The sequence below is a fragment of the Egretta garzetta genome, unplaced genomic scaffold (genome assembly GCF_000687185.1).
Source record: "Egretta garzetta isolate BGI_Z169 unplaced genomic scaffold, ASM68718v1 scaffold27, whole genome shotgun sequence".
NCBI classification, from domain to species: Eukaryota; Metazoa; Chordata; class Aves; order Pelecaniformes; family Ardeidae; genus Egretta; species Egretta garzetta.
In genome coordinates this window covers 489,005-505,251 of record NW_009260400.1, presented here as the reverse complement: position 1 = coordinate 505,251, position 16,247 = coordinate 489,005, and the positions used below count along the sequence as shown (strand labels likewise).

General features: G+C 46.0%; 1 protein-coding gene across 1 annotated transcript in view; it reads right to left on the bottom strand.

Annotated features, from left to right (window-relative positions):
• The window catches only part of NECAB2 (N-terminal EF-hand calcium binding protein 2), a 49,226-nt gene extending 39,919 nt beyond the window's left edge, over positions 1 to 9,307 (bottom strand). Inside the window, exons 1-2 of the mRNA XM_035898791.1 lie at positions 9,199 to 9,307; positions 2,840 to 2,948 (exon numbers count right to left, since the gene is read on the bottom strand). Coding sequence (XP_035754684.1) covers positions 2,840 to 2,948; positions 9,199 to 9,307 — 218 coding nt within the window. The remainder of the gene's footprint in view (positions 1 to 2,839; positions 2,949 to 9,198) is intronic.
• Positions 9,308 to 16,247: the final 6,940 nt, after the last annotated feature.

The window sequence follows — 16,247 nt, the reverse complement described above, 5'->3', positions numbered from 1 at the left end:
TTCTACTCTAGCCGTAATGCAATTTCAATAGCAAACTTTGTTCTGCACACTAAACAAACATGACGGGCAATATGAGAAAAACACAGAGCTAAAACAAAGTATCAAACCCCAGCTTTAAAAATAAATAAAATTCAATCAAATAGCAAATAATTGTCATTCAAACAGCCTTTTGGAAAGATAAAATAAATATCGTTCCTATATTCCCCTGGAAAATGGAAAAATGAAAGCTCCACTCCACTCCCCTTGCTCGGTGGCAGAAGCACTCAAAATTGCAACCCTAGTGCTTGGGCATGCTGGAGGCAGTGTCCGTCCTGCCCAACCTCCCACAGACCCACCAATTTACTGTGTGGAGAAGAAAAGACAGGGCAAGGTGAAGAGTACATACACAGCTTGAAGGACTGCACTAGATGCATGACTGCAGTCAAGCAAACTCCTCCTTTCATAGTGAAAAGCACTTTTGCACAAAGAAGCCTGGCTCTGAAATAGGTTTTCTGGAGACTGAAAGAGTTCTCACAGATAAAAAACGAGGAGTATTTTCTTTCCCCAACTTGATATATTTGCTGTAGGTGTCTATGCTTTCCAAATCAATAAGCAAATGCCAATTTCATGCAAGGATTTAACTTGGAAGGATGACCAACTCATTGCTTTTCCTTCCAGCCAAGAACAGCAGATGCTACACCGCTCTGTGTGAGTATCGGTTCCTAACGGGTATCGATGACTGGATCAAGGCAGCTTGGCAAAAGAAAAATACTACTGAACTGTGCGAACTCTTGCCACGCTCAGGGGCTGCTCAGCAAGGCCCCACTTGCTGGCAGCACTGCTGTGTGACATTTAGAAATGGCACATTTTCTCTCTGTCCTGTTTAGAAGACATCCCTTAATAATAAAGCTCAGAGCAAGCTGCAGATTCTCTACAAGCCCCAAATAAAAATGGACTGCAATCCAATCTCCCATTTCAACAAGGCCAGAAGAAACATCTGTATGCTAACCCCCATACATCTGGGTTACACATCAGCTGTCTGCACCCTTTCGAAGGCCAGATGAAAGCTCAGGCAATGCTATAAATTATTTCAGGAGAGAGGCAGGTGAGCACCCAAGTCCCAGAGTCCACAGAGAGCCCGCACGGGAGCATCACCTGGAGCTCGACGGCAGCATCTACTGTCTACTGAAGAGGAACCATTAGAAGGGATGGATCATTCTCAGCTAATTTTAGTAACAAGATCACTTAAGTTCCTTTGATTAATAATTCAGTGTACGCCAAGCTGGTCTTCAGCATTTATGATCTTGGAATAAACTTTGGGAAGTACACACATCGGAAAGATGGGATTTTGAGAAACCTCACATTTACTTTGCTTTTAGAAACGCCTTCAGCAGCAGCCCCTGGACCGGGTTGTTGAGTTTTACATCTGCTGCTTCGGTGCCAGCACACTCCAGATCGACCACTGCTTTCCAAGGGATATTCTGGATGCGTGGCAAAGCATGCGCCACTCACACAGGCAAGACTCAATCTACCTGCTTCCAGAAGGCTTTATAATTAATCAGACTATTATTTTTTTAAGCACTTACTGCAAGACTTCTCATTTGAAATTGGATTCTCTTTTAATCTGCTTTTTGGACAGATTTTTTCTCTCTAGAGGAATAAGACTCACACTGGAATATGACTCAAAGCTGGCTTTCGTTTGTATTTCCAAACAGCCTAAACTACTCAGGCTTTTGAAGATGGGTTCCTCTTGGAAAGAGAAACCCCACCAGCGGGCTGCATCCTTTGTGCCGGTGCCCAGCGCCATGCCTGGCTGCTGGCAGGGGGGCTCCCATCGGGGCCCCACGGCTTTGTGCCGATCCCAAACGCTGCTGGTGCCAGATGCTTGTCAAGGGGCTCACAAACATCTCAGACCCCGCCAAAAGCAAGAGCAGTCAGAGGGGGCACTGAGGGAAAGACGGCAGAGGCAGGCAGAGGGACTGCTAACGAGTTTGTCACCTTTATTTGATAGCCTGGCACAGCCTGCAAAAGCTTGATTCTCAGCAAGAGCAGTCAAGTGCAATACGTAGCATCAACTTTGATGCAGCACAAAGGACACCTAGAGCCCTCCTCTCCCATCATTTTTCCCTGCTGCTACTTGCAGCTGCAATGCCAAGAATGCAGTGCTGCTTGTGCATCCGTCCACTTGCCCTTGCTGCCTTGCCCAGGCTTTGTACAGACAGAAGTACAGCCACGTCAGGCTGCTTGGATCACAGCGGAGGCAAAGCATCTGCAACCGTGGTTGCAGGGCTTGGGCTGGCCTCTGTGCACCTGAATTCCACCTTGAAGAGAAGGGGGCTCGTTTCTATTAAGTACTAGAGGGATCACTGCACCAGGGGATATTTTGGACAGGAGGCAAAGCAGGCATGGTCCAAGTGCAGGGGATACAGAGAGATTAGAGAGAGACAAGACCACAAATTATTCCAGTTTGCTGTGTGTAAAACAGCTGGATAGGACAACGCTTACAGAGATTCATGCCATTACCTTTTATAGCACAGCAAAGCTTTTAGATACAGTGGAAAAGCTGAAGAGCCATTTAAATGCCCTCATGGGTAAAACTAAGCATAATTTCAGACACTGTAAAGATCAGGTTGTACTAAAGAAAACAGCCTGAAAAAAACACCAAGACAAAAGAAGTCACAGCGGCCATCACAATGAGACACAAACCAAGCAGAAATGGGGATTTTGCAAAGTTTTGCAAAGCGAGTTGCACCCCTGCAGCCCCTGTGGTGCTCTCTCTCCAGAGCAGCACTGCTCCTGTACGCCAGGATGCGATCCCAAGGCTCTGTGAAACACGGGGGTGTCAGCACAGGGAACTTACTTGGTGTTGTCCGAGTCGATGGTATGAAAGAGCTTCTCAAGTTCTTCTTCGTTGAGCGTCCCATCAGAAAAAAAGGCTTGGAACTCCTCCAGGGACAGCTTCCCGTCATCTGCAAACAGCAACACAGCCACCGTTAGGGAAAGCGAGGGGCATGACGCCTGAAAAATCAAAAGTTATGTTCAGATTTAAAGATTTAGATGAACCATTATCTCCAAGTGCTTCTGCAGAACTGGCCCAAAACGAGTGCAGAGTTCACTAGCCACAGGGTGGGACCTGGCAGCTCTGGAGCCAGCTGAAGCTTCATTGCATGGATGCACTGGCCATTAGCGACTAATTGGGCTATTAACCCTAAGCATGACTCAAGCCTAAGGAGGAAAAGCCTGCAAGCTTCATCCTAAAACTGAATTACATTTAAGAAATTATGGAGCATTTTGTCTACCATACGTTCAAACGATGCAGGATGCTCATTAAGGGACATATCATAGGTAGGAGAAGACCCAGGGCTGGAATTAACGACAGATTCAGCAGCATCTTTTGCCATCTCCACCCAGCTGCATTTTCTCCAACACAGCGCATTCTGTCCCAGCTCTGGACAGAGATGCAAAATAGCAGCTACTGAGCGTAACAAGACACATCTTGCTTCAGCTGTCAACTGTTTAAACACACAAGGACTGTGTCACCTTAATGTTGTGCCTTTACTTCTAAAGGGACCTGATGATGCACAGAATCCATCTGCCTGGCCATATGGGCTACAGCTTGCTGGGTGCCTTTTGGCAAACCTACAAACATGCGAAGGAGTCACAAGACAGAGGTTTAATAATGTTCTCCTGGCCACCTAGAGAGGATCTTGCCGTAATTTCAGCAGCAAGCTCCAAGCTCATCCTTGAATGTTTATTTTGATAGCAGCTCTGGCCAGAAGTGCACAGGCACTTTAGCAGGCTCATCTCCAGCTGTACGAAGAGGCCCTGTGGACAGTCAGTGCTTGGAGGAATGCGTCTCTAGTCTCAACTCAGAGATGGAAAAAATAACATCCAGATTTGAAAAATCTGGCCATATGCTGTGCATATTATTTTTAAACATTGGCCCCAGAGCTGATTTAATACTAGGCTTGCTACAGCCTACTGAAATGACCAACAAAGAAAAAAAATTATCAAATCCATGTACGAGGGGATATAAGGAGGACTCCTGTGCAACTTTTGCTGGCAAGGTGACAAAGGCTCATGCCTCACTGTTAAATCTGGAGCCTTTCACTGTGTGCTGTGGACAGGTCCGGCACATCTTTAACACCACAGCTGGAAGTGAGAAGTTCTGAAGTTCAGCAATAAAACAACGGGAAAGAGACAGAAGAAACTTCAAAGAAACTTTAATTTACCTCAAGTTTCTTGTTCAAGCCGCTGCCACTGCTCTGGTGTGCAGCAGTGCCTAGGGGGGAATAACTATCCCTGTTCACATACCATTTGTAGTCTTTCCATTCATATCCACAGAAGACTCATAGACTGGAAATGCTGCCTGCTTTGCAGTAGGAGAATGTATCATTTATTATTTAATCAATCCAATTATAAACCCTGTTGCTGCTCTTTCAGGAAATGATGCTAGAGGACAAAATTAGCCAACTTACCACATATACATCAATATTTCTTCCCCAAACTAAGTCTGCTGCTCCCAAAACATACCTGCATCGCCAAATGCTAACCCAGTTTCCCTAGCCTGACACAGACAAATTTAGACCAGTGATAAATTGAGTCCAAGATAGTTATTTAATTGGCAATTACAAAGGGAACACAGCAGGAGAACAAAATCTGCAGCGACACTGGGGGAAAAGAGTATCATTTTCAGAGCACCATAATGGCTGTGGAGAGTGCCAAGCTGCCTGTATTTTTTTTTCTGCGTTCCTCCCCCAAAATGTGACCTCTTTGCAGCAAGCAGGGTGCAAAATACCAACACACAGCTCAGATCACGGGTCCCAGATTTGCTGTCTGCTGCTGATTACAGAAAACTAAAGCATCTGGTGGGGGAAAATACTTTTTGCTGGAAGCATCCCACCAGCGTCAGCTGGAGGGTAACCCAGTGTTGACATTCTTCAGCTCCATCGGATAAAAGACTGTGCCCAGTGCAAGAGCCCCAGCCACACCACCCATCTCCACCTCTGCATATTGCGTGACTGGATGAGAAACTTCCATCCCAGTGCTCCTATTTATGCCGTATCATAGCCAAGATCAAGGTTTGGTTTCATCTGATCCTGACTGGCAATGAATATATGTCTTCAAGCATCAAGATAAAAAGGATAACAGCATTTCTATCCCATGAAGGCTGAACAGTTCTTATCTAGGGTGCAATTCCTGCAAACCTTAAATCAGTGCTTGCTCGCCTCGAAATTGTCCTTCCACAGACAGAGCAGCCAGATTAAGTTCCCAGGAAAGTCACATAAATCAACTTACTGGGAAAGACAAATTGTAAAATCAAGTGATTTTTTTTTTCAGTAAAGTAGTTTAATCCAAATTTACAGTTCGCTTGCCTCCAAAAGACACAAAGGTGTTTCTCTCAAAGTTTCAGGGAAAAGTCTTTTTCCTTTACCTAGTTTATATAGAATCATAGAATCATTTAGGTTGGAAAAGCCCTTTAAGCTCACCAAGCCCAACCGTTCCCCTAACCCTGCCATCCCACCACTAAACCCTGGCCCTAAGGATTGCATCTGCCTGGCTTTTAAATACCCCCAGGGATGGGGACTCGACCCCTTCCCTCAGCAGCCCCTTCCAGCGCCTGATAACCCTTTCATTGAAAAAATTATTCCTAATGTCTAACCTAAACCTGCCCTGATGCAACTTCAGACCATTTCCCCTCATCCTATCACCCGTTACCAGGGAGAAGAGGCTGACCCCCACCTCGCTACAGCCTCCTGTCAGGCAGTTGTAGGCAGCGATAAGGTCTCCCCTCAGCCTCTTCTTCTCCAGGCTGAACACTCACAGCTCCCCCAGCTGCTCCTCATAAACCGTGTGCTCCAGACACCTCACCAGCTTTGTGGCTCTCCCCTGGACATGTTCCAGCAACGCAATGTCTTTCTTGCAGTGAGGGGCCAAGGTATCTTACACCTTGCCCCTTTGGTTTTATTCTTGCTTTTTTTTTTTTTTTGAGTAACGTGTGCCAGGCTGCATTTTGCAGCAGGCTCTGAAAAGTTGGTGTTTAAAATCTGTGCCAAAATACTGCTCTGACTCCTATCTCACAGCCTCCAGAGTTGCAGGTGAGAACAGGGAGACAGGTAGCAATACGCTTCAAAATTTTTTTGGCATTTAACAGCACAAAGTAATACAGGATAGGTGAAGGATCTAGAAGGAGGAGGAGGCAACAGTGAATTTAATTACATTTTTTGTTGTTTGGAGACCCCACAGAACTGGTTGGTCCCTGGCAGGAATTTGAATAAAAGTACAAATTTTACTCATAAACAGTGCTTGAGATTTTCATCCCCCAACAAACACCGCCACAAAGCACCAGTCAGCCTAAAGTTGATCGTTATTTAATACAAGCTGGAATACTTGCCTGCAAACACACAAAGCAAAAGCCTTCCAGAGTAACAAGATAATCCTTGGGCTGCATATCTATAATTGTGAAACAGCCCGAAAGCCGGGGGTTACTGGAGCCTAGCAGGCAAGCAAGCCTTTGGGGAACTTGGGCGATAAGGGGAAGCAGACCAGGCTGGGATTTGGCAGTTAAAATTAAAATGGCAAGGAGGATCGACCACATTTACTGACACCAGGTCCTCCCGCCGGCTCGTGCTGTGATAAGAGTTGATGGAGACGCTGTGCTCCAGGACCAGCCTTATCAGGAAAGTCATAGGAAAGCAAGGTTTTTCTAAAAGCAGAAGTGTCGCATAAGACTTCCAGAAACCTGCTTTTTGCTGAAAGCTCCTGGGTGCCAGAGATACAAATTCTCCATATGAACTGTCAGGCATCGTACCGGAGTGGCAGCGTCAATCGTGTGGTTCGGCCTCACCCATGCCCTGCCCTGTAGGAGCTCATTTGGGGACACTTCAGCCCGAGGTAGCTACTTTCGATAGGAAAGATAACAGAAAAATTGAGATTCCACACCAAATCTCACTAAACCAAATAAAACTTCCATCAGTTTTGAGATCTGGAGACGTCTTGGTGACTTCCATCTGGATGAGCACAGACAAGGCAGAAAACCTTCTTTTCACCAACTCACCCCCCTCCCCTTTAAACCCAGTACTTGAAGGCAACACCTAAGCTGGCAGCGAGGACAAATGCCACTGACTAGAAATCGCCTACACTGGCATTGATTGGCGGAGAAAAGCGATAATCAGGCCACAGCTATTCTGCCATCATTTCTTCCCTGAGAGAGTAATCTTCATTTTACTCTAGCTTTTCAAAATAATTCAATCACAGGCAAAGACCAAAGCAAATTACTGGCCAAACAGAGTTATCAAAGTTAAAACTAACCAAAGACAGAAGGATATAATGAAGGACATCAAAAAGCCCCAACTGGGATTTTATTATTCCTCCATTTACCATCATGAAAATCTGAAGAGTCTAGAGACGGCTTTTACGCCTTCTAACTTGCACAATCAGGCTGTTCTCACCTGCTAATGCAGCCAGGGGGAAAATCAAACTAAGATCATAAATCATCCAAAATATAGGAAATTTGACAGCTGAGTTTTTGGAAATTCACTCAGCGATACAAATAGCTTAAAGCATCTACAAGATAAGGTCACCGTTCTGAGCCTGAGTTTGCTAAATCCATTTTCAATTACATCAGGTTGAGACTGCTCATACATTTTCTAGCTATATTATGAATATATTTCTTTACTTATTTTTATTACTCTGAGTTCTAAAACGCTTTAAGCCCCGCTTAGTGTGCAAGTGCCAGCAGAGCTATGGGGAAGCAAATTGGATTTTATTGTAGCCTGTGAATAAAAATGACAACTGCATTTTTTTCTTCTTTCTTGGGAGCCTGTGTGCAGATCCATGAGCCAGCGAGAACACGGACTGCCTTCTACCCTGGACCCTTCATCCAGTCCCCCTGGAAGTCACCAGGAGCAGCTTTATTCATTTAAATGAAGCTGGATATAGACTTGAGCTTTCAGTCCTGGGCTGTTAGGAAAAGTTACCTCGAGGTCCACAGATCTGATCTGTGATGAGTCTGAAAGATGCAGATTGGAGACTAAATGTGAGACCTCAAAATACCCCTTTTAACAGAATTTTTAATCTGCAAAACCGGCCTTGAAAGCCAGATGTTCTCCATGTTCGGGCAGCTGGATCCATTTTGGGATTTCTGCAGCAGGAGATGTCCTGGGCAGACAGTCCATCGCGTATCGCCCCATTTCCCTGTGCCATGGCTCCGACTGAAACACAGATACACCCGGAGGTACCAGGAACTGCACCCTGAGAATTGGCTGCAAGGGGAAGTTGTACTGAACAGGGGAAAGGATAATGAAGCAAACAGGCTCCTAAGCCTGGAGAAAACCATTTCATCTGCCATTTTCAGAAGAATTCAGTGTGGAGTTTTTTAGACCATTTATTTTTACCTAGATGCTGTCCTGATGAAAATCTTGATGCCCTCCACCATCTTAACCTGCGGCTTTGGCGAGGCTGCTGGAGAATCAGGTGAAGCTCATGGGCCGTGTCCCATGTCCCCTGCATCACCCAACCTCTCTGACTGCACCTTGCATGGCTTTGCACAACCTTTCTGCTGGCTGAAGAAGGGGCGCGTTCACCGCAGCCCCCGTGCTGCTCCCAAAGTCACCTGCAGCCAGCTGAAAGTCATCCACCCACTTTGACTCCAGTATCACAGCATTGCTTCAGGGGCAACTGAATTTGGTTGGAAGCAGGCCTGGGGGTTCACCTCGAGCTTTGGCTGGAGCTGCAAAGCCACAGGAGCTTTGCCTGAGAAACACAGCCCACATTTCGGCAGTTCCTTACAAGGACAGTGCCGTCACCACTGGAACAGAGCCCCTGCAAATGTCTTTGCTAATGAGGTGTAACGCGCATCATTAAAAGGATATTACTACAATTATAGTAATTTTCTAGTAAAAGGAATTTAAGGAATGACTACAAAATCACCTTTTTTTTTTTTTTTTTTAAACAGGTAACTAATGTCCAGCCCAGATGTTTTCACAAGGGTTGGAACCACACCAAGTGATCCACAGGGATAATCTGAGAGATGGATTGATGGTTCCATCACAGTTGATAATCTCTGTTTCACACACATTCCTGTGTGTCTCCTAATGCCTAATGGGACCAACTTGTTGATGCTGGTGTGAGAATGCAAAGGCTGGCACAGAAGAAGCCACAGTTTCCCATACAGAAAAAGCCAGGGATTGAATTTCAAAGAGCTGGGGTTTTGCTTACTTGACTCATTGGAAAACACTTGATAAATGCTTTTCTTCTTGCCATTGACAGTTTCAAGGTGGTGTCTCCTATCTTCTGCCAGTGACCCTACCACAGCTCCCACGAGCATAGCCCCCAGCACTCCTCGCTCCAGGGCAGGCCGTGCACATGCACGAGAGCCCAGTGGGAAATGCCATGTGCAGCTCTGCTTTCAGCATCACCTTTTTCTTTTTGCTGTCTGTTAACACAAACCTTTGGGATTTTTTTATCTTCCCGGGACATCTTTGCTTCCTATGCTCAGATGAGAGACAGAAGTTGCACATAGCAAATGAAAGAACACCTCTTCAAGAAGTTAGCCCTAGTCATTTACCCCAGCATTAAAGATCAGCTCTTCTTCAGTAACTTGAAGGTACCTTTCTCTGTATCACAGCACAGAGTTCATCAAGCAAAATATTAAGTCATTTTTGGTCTTTTTCTTTCTGCTCTGCAGCAGATGATGCAGTTTTGTGGTACAACTGGAACCAGTGTGTATTCAAAATCCTTCATGGACACTGATATAGTGGACCGAGGCTCCTTTTTGTGCCAGGGTTAACCTTTTCATTTCCATTAAAAAGGGGGAAAAAGTGACTTGCATTTCACAATGATCCCATCAGCCAGCGTAAGATGTTGCGGAATGACTTAAAGCCTGGTTCTTGATTAGGATGATGAGCATACACGTACCAAGCAGAGGACGGCTGGCAATCTTCCCTGGAGGACTTGGCCTGGCGAAAAGTGGGGATTTCCATTGTAGCCAGAAACCTGCACCTCATTCTCACCAGAAATAGCCTGGGCAGCCAGAAATGCCCATTAACATGCCAGAGTTTTCCCCAAGCTTCTCAGCTTTTATCACCAAATCAAGCCTTTTGTCATCCTAGAATTAGAAGTAATTTTGAAATTATTTTTAATAGCAGCTATATATAGATATCCAATGTAGGCCGGTAGCAGGGAGACATGCAGGAGTGATATAGCACATTTTCTCCCACTGTCTTTTGTGAAAACTCTACTTTTTTCAGTTTCCCAGATAATCCTCACCCTGCTATAATGAGCTGATTTAAATGGGGTTTTTTTCTGCACTCACCCAATATATTGACTTTGGATATTTTATCACAGCTATTTAGGAATGTCTTCCAAAGAAATTCCCAGTTCTTTTCAAATTAAACACTGGGATCAGACTTCCTCAGGGGGCAAATGCAGGTTCAATGCAATTGCTGCTTAACAGAAGCTATAAGCAAACCCTACCCCAGTGTTTAGAAGAGACTTCAGACAGAGATGCCAGTAGTCCACAAAGCTTGCCTAGTCCACCATTTTCCTATGGAAAACAGGGTCCACCATTTTCCTACGGAAAACAGGAGGTAATCTGTTTCACTCTTCCTCTCACTAATTAGATTTCTTTTCTCAGAATTTAAAAAGAAAATGAATGCCAACTGCCGATTTCAATATCTTTACTTCACAACTGTAGAGGCACAAGAAAATACTGAGTTGGCCCCTCCCCGTGCTGCCAGTCTGTAATAATTTATGAAAACCGCAGGTGATCTGGCCCCTGGGACACTTTGTACATGAACATGTTTGTTGAGCTCAGGGCAGACCAGTGGGAAAACATTCAGGAAAAGAAACCATAACTTGCAGTAAGTGACCTGCTGGTAAAATAGTTGACGTTAAGAGGCAACACCTGAACTCTCAATGCCTGCCTTTGGGCTCCAGCCCGGGCAGCCCAGAGGCACCAGAGGGGAGGCAGCCCAGATGGACCCGCAGCAAGGGTATTTACTGGTCAGTACGGTAGCACACAGGAGACTTCTGGGCTAAATACCATAAATACATTGCATATAATAAAGAAATAAATATAAAGAGATCGGGGACATACCGTCTGCCCCCTTTCTTCACTCTCGCCCATCAGGAGAGCTCCGTTTCCAAGCTGTTGCAGCCGTCAGCAGACCCGGCTTAGCTCCAGACATACAACTGCCACTGCCTCTCAGTTATTTTTCATTTTAGTTGGCCTCAGTCTGTCTCCTTTATACCGGGTTGCTATTAACTGGCTGACTGACTTCGAACAACCATAGCTTTTTTTAACACCTTTTTTGCCCATTCAAATAATTTCCCCCACAAGTTACACAAGCACCAGCCACCTTGGCAAAGCAGCAGATTCCTCTGCAGAACTGGCTGCCTCCTGACCCAATGGGCCCAGTTCTCTCTCCCAAAGGCCTTGATTCTCCACGTGTTCAACCATCTGCCTTGCTCGCTCCATCGCTGCTCAGCCCCATCTTTCTCTGTTGTCCCAAAAGTTGTCCTCCCTCTCCATTACTGTGCCTTCAGCATCTCCCCTCCCCATGCTTCCCACCTTCTTTTCCTTTTCAAACTCTTGGATGTAACTTAGTAATGTTGTAGATAGAGTTGTACGAAAGTAGGATTTCTGGTTTAAGGGGGATTGTATGGAGAGAAATGGCTGAAACACAATCAACCTTTGATCCCTACCACTTGATCCCCAAAATTTCTGTTTATTGCCCAGGCAGCCTTGTCGCAGACCCCTTCTTCACTTGCCCTCCTGAAACGCTGCATTTCAGAAACACCAGCAAGCTCTCCACGACCAAACCTCTGTCCAAACCACGCAAGCTGACAGCCTCTCTAAACATTTGATCTAAAGGGGGAATAAACCACAAAGCCAGCACAGCTTGTCATTAATACGAGACCACTCTGTGCTCCAGCAATCCCAAAGCTGTAAATCCTGACTTCAAAACTTCCTCCTTCCATTTAAGGCAAAATTCTCCCAAGGAGATCTTGCTGAAAGAGAACAGATACTGCCTCCTACAGTACCCTAAAACCGACTGTTCAGCATGGAAAGTACTACAAACCATGACAAATACACTAAAATAAATAGTGGGAGAAAAACTGATATTTGGTTATGTGTATTAAAATATTAAATAGTATGGCTGCTGTTTTCGTATGCAAAAAATAGTTCATTTCTATGCATCGACACACCACAGCGTTATACGTAATTCCCGGCAAGGTTAAGTATTTCTTTGTATGCCCAGTATAGGTGGCCTGGGAATCATAGAGAGGTGTTTAAAACTGCTACTGAGCTCTGCCACCATCAAAGCAGAGGAGTGGGTTTATTTGGCAGGCTTTTTTGCAGCTCCCCCTGTGTACATCAAAAGCTACACATGGTTTGAGGCTGTTGCAAGGCTCTTACTCCTGTCGTGCCATGGTCCTCCTCCACACCCATCACACTGGATAAGCCGAAAGGCAGAAAGCTCGGGGCAATGGGCAGAGGTGAAAAACCATGGCAGCACTCGGTGTGCTCTCCTTCAGGTCTCCTACACCAACGAGACGGGACCTAAGGGAGTTCATGCATTCCCGGACTCCAGGTTACCTTCACCTCATCTGAACAAAAAGCCTCTGAGAAGCTACCATGGGTAATGTATTGCAGAGTCCCTTCTCTCCAGGGTGGCTGAGGACAGATCACATATGAACACCAGTGCCTGACCTCCTCCTACACTCAACAGCAAAGAGGGAAGTCTGGACTCCTCTGTGTCAGAATGGCACTTCTGAAGCTTATCAGAAGAGCATTTCCATCTCTGAGAGGGCAACCAAAAGCTCCTTTTTGCTGAAAAGCAGACCCTGGAGTTACAGCTACCTCCTGCGCCAAGTCAGACTGGGAGAGTATGACTGATAATCTCGGGGAACTGCTGAAGCAGCCATGGTGGGGGCACAGCAGCTCCGGTGCAGCTGTGGGATGTACTCCATATCCCACCGGATTTAGGCAACGACTCAAAGACGAGGAGCCCCACAGCTCTGTGCACTGAGGCAAGCGGCAAATCTGGACCACGGAGCTCACCCAGCATTCAGCCTCCTTAGACAGCCGCAGCATGTGCATGCTTTGCCAAAGATGAGGGTGAACAGGAAAGAGAGAAGGAAGAAAATTTCACATGGCAGGTTCTTCATCTTATGTCAAATCACATGGGGAAACACCATCGCTTACTGACAGTAACTTCTCACACATTCCTGAAAGACATCACAGGCTGTACGGGGCCCTCTCATGCCCCAAAGAGCAGGAAGCCAGGCAGCCCTCTGACAAGGGAGGGGAGAGGACCTTATACACTGGTCTTGCAGCAGAGCAGACTATAGCAGAGCCCAGCCTGTGGGGCTACAGACCCTCAGCAAGCTTGCCCAGCAAGTACATGCAGAGCCACTTCTCTAAGACTACAATATTGCCCAACTTTGGGTGTTATTTCGCTGGAAGAGGAAGAAAGGAAGATCTTGGCATCATACTGACCTCTGCCAAATTAACGTCCCTGCTACTGAGTGGGGACAGCTCAGAGAACAGATTTAGAAAGGCAACGTATGCAATTTTGTGCTGTGCCCCAGCTGGAAAGGCATCAGCTGAAATATTTGGAAACTATCAGTTCCAGGCAGCCAGCCAGCCAGCCCCCAAGTTTTCAAACTTGATCATTAAAACTTAGGCAGAAACATCAAAAAAAGGGAAGCTGGGATGATCTATCTGGAAGTTTCAATCAACTCAAAGCACAAGCCAGTGCTTCCAACTCCAGTAAACCGCAGCTCTGCAACAGCCTATTAAATCCAGATTTCTTGGAAAGCTCAGAAACAGGCACCAAAGAGCTGTAATCCCCCTCTGCTCCTCATTAACCAACGATTTGCACTTGATTTTTCTTCTCTAAGGTGCAGATGAATATTTCAGAGGGCCAGGGTAGGGTTTGCACAGTTTTCAGCTCATTACACCCAGCACTCAGCTTCAAAAACAAGGAAGAAGCAAGAGGAAAATTTTATTAAATGCGTGATGTTGCCTCTCAAAAGTGTAGTCCTGGTGTGGCCAGGGCCAGGAGGGGAGAGGACCTCCCCAGGGTTTCTCGGCAGGGCTTGCAGCACCACGCTCTATCTGGAGGCAGCACGGTTTCGGCAGCAGAGCCAGCTCCTCCGTGTGCTGCTGAGCGGGGTTGGCTGCTGCCGTGCCACGGCGCTGGCCTCTCCCAAAGGGCAGCCTGGGCACAAGCTGCTTCAGCTGCTGCCCTTGCTGGGCAAGCAGAGTGCTAAGACAATTAAAAAAATTTGCTCTGAACACAACTACAACATTTTATTTGATTACCTGGTCTATGCTAACAGAAGTTGCATTGCAATTTAACCGAAGGGTTTAACACACAAGCCAGAACCAGCCCCTGGGTGCAATTGGCTGCACCAGGTCCCTGTGGGATGGAGAGGTCTCCCCATGTTAGGAATGAGCCACCCAGACATGGGCAAGTCCAAAACCTCACCTGGTTTCTGTCACTGGCAACAGTTACACCATGGCTTTGTTTGCCCCTTGTAAAATAAGCATTATAATTATAAATGAGCTTAGTAAAACACTCGCAGCGGATGAAAAGTGCTGCTGTCATTGACCTTTTACTACCACCAGTAAGAGGAAGGCAGGGGCATCATGGCCGTTTTGGTGTGGTAGCCACCAGAGTTGTTGACTGTTGACAAATTAGCAACAAATTATCATGGATTAGAGAACTACAAACTCATCGCTTTCTGCAGTCCCATGAAACAATATCCAGATTGATTTGGCAGCATCAACAGTTTTCCATTCAGCTAACAAGCTGCGCAGAGATGAAGACAGCAGATTAAACTAACTCGAAAAGCAGATACCTCATTAGCATTCTCAGAAGGCAGAAAAAGTTACCCTGCTGCATGATCATCTGCAGCATGTAGGACATTCAGGTCCTTGTGCCAGGACTGACTAGAAGTTATTTGAATGGCAAATCAGAACCTGCATAATTAATAACTTGCTTCCTTGTCTTAAACCCTGGTCCATGAAGTCCAGGCATAAGCCTATACCACTGATCTCTCGCAGCATGAACATCTCGTTTCTTGAAACTCAACGCTCTCAAAATTCCCATTGGTGAAGTTTCAGGCTCTAAAGCAAACTATTGTTCATGTTTGACAGCCCGTCTCTGAGAAACGTCTTTGCTGACAGCCAAATCTCCTCCACACACTTCTGGTTTGGGGGTAATCTTTGCTTCAGGACTCGGCATAACCAAGAGCCAGAGCAATCCCTCCCCACGGGATGCTCCTGTGCGTCTCCAGCGCCGCCCATCCCAACTCCCCATGGGTTGCACGGGGAAAGCAGCCAAACGAAGCTTGGCTGAATCCAGCACAGTTGCTCTTGATTTTATGCTCCTGTTTAATAAGCTTCTGCACTTCTCATTTATTTTCACAGCAAAAAATGTAAGCGCTATGCTCAGCGTCTCCAGCTATTTGTCCAGGGCAGGATGGGTGTCTCAGCCCTGTCAGAGATATTTAACGTCTCTAAAGCAAACAATGCAGATCTTTTCCACGCTCTTTCATCTGTTTGCTTCAGCAAACCAGCTGGGCAGCACAGAGGCAGAGCAGTCCTGCAGGGAAGGCGCATCTGCTCGGGAAAGATTGCAAGGAAAAAACAACCCAAACCAAATATGTTTTTCTGCTCCAGTGAATTAAACAAGCACATCTTTAATCACATACTTCTGCAACTAGCTTTTAACAGAGCGGCAGCATTAATATATTTTCTGTTTATTTTTTGTAGTTGTTAGTTTCAAAAGTAGGTTAAAAACCAAAACAAACCAGGACTCTTATCAGGCTTTTTGGTTTTAAGGAAGGGGAAATATTTTGCTGTGTTTTCCATGATGCCCCATATTGTAGAGAATAGAGAATAAAGTACAAATGACAAAATATAAATCAAAACAAATGGCAAATAAAATAACCAGCCGCACAGAAGAACAAGAGCCACCGCTGCAACAGGCTGCCCAGTGAAAACCTCCCCGCCCGATCCACGCCAAACGGGTGCTGGTTTAACAAGTCGGTCATGGCGCAGTGCCAGTTTGATGTGCTCCACTCGCATTTAATGGCAAAAGCAGCCAAAGCCCGTTAGTATCAGCATGAAAGGCAAAAAGGGAAAGCTGTGTATCAACTCAAGACTCTTGTTTTGAAGCGCCCCCCGACCCCCTGAGTCTCAGCATCCCCCTGTCGGCTCCTTTCAGCCCCCATCCCCACCATCCCAGACACTG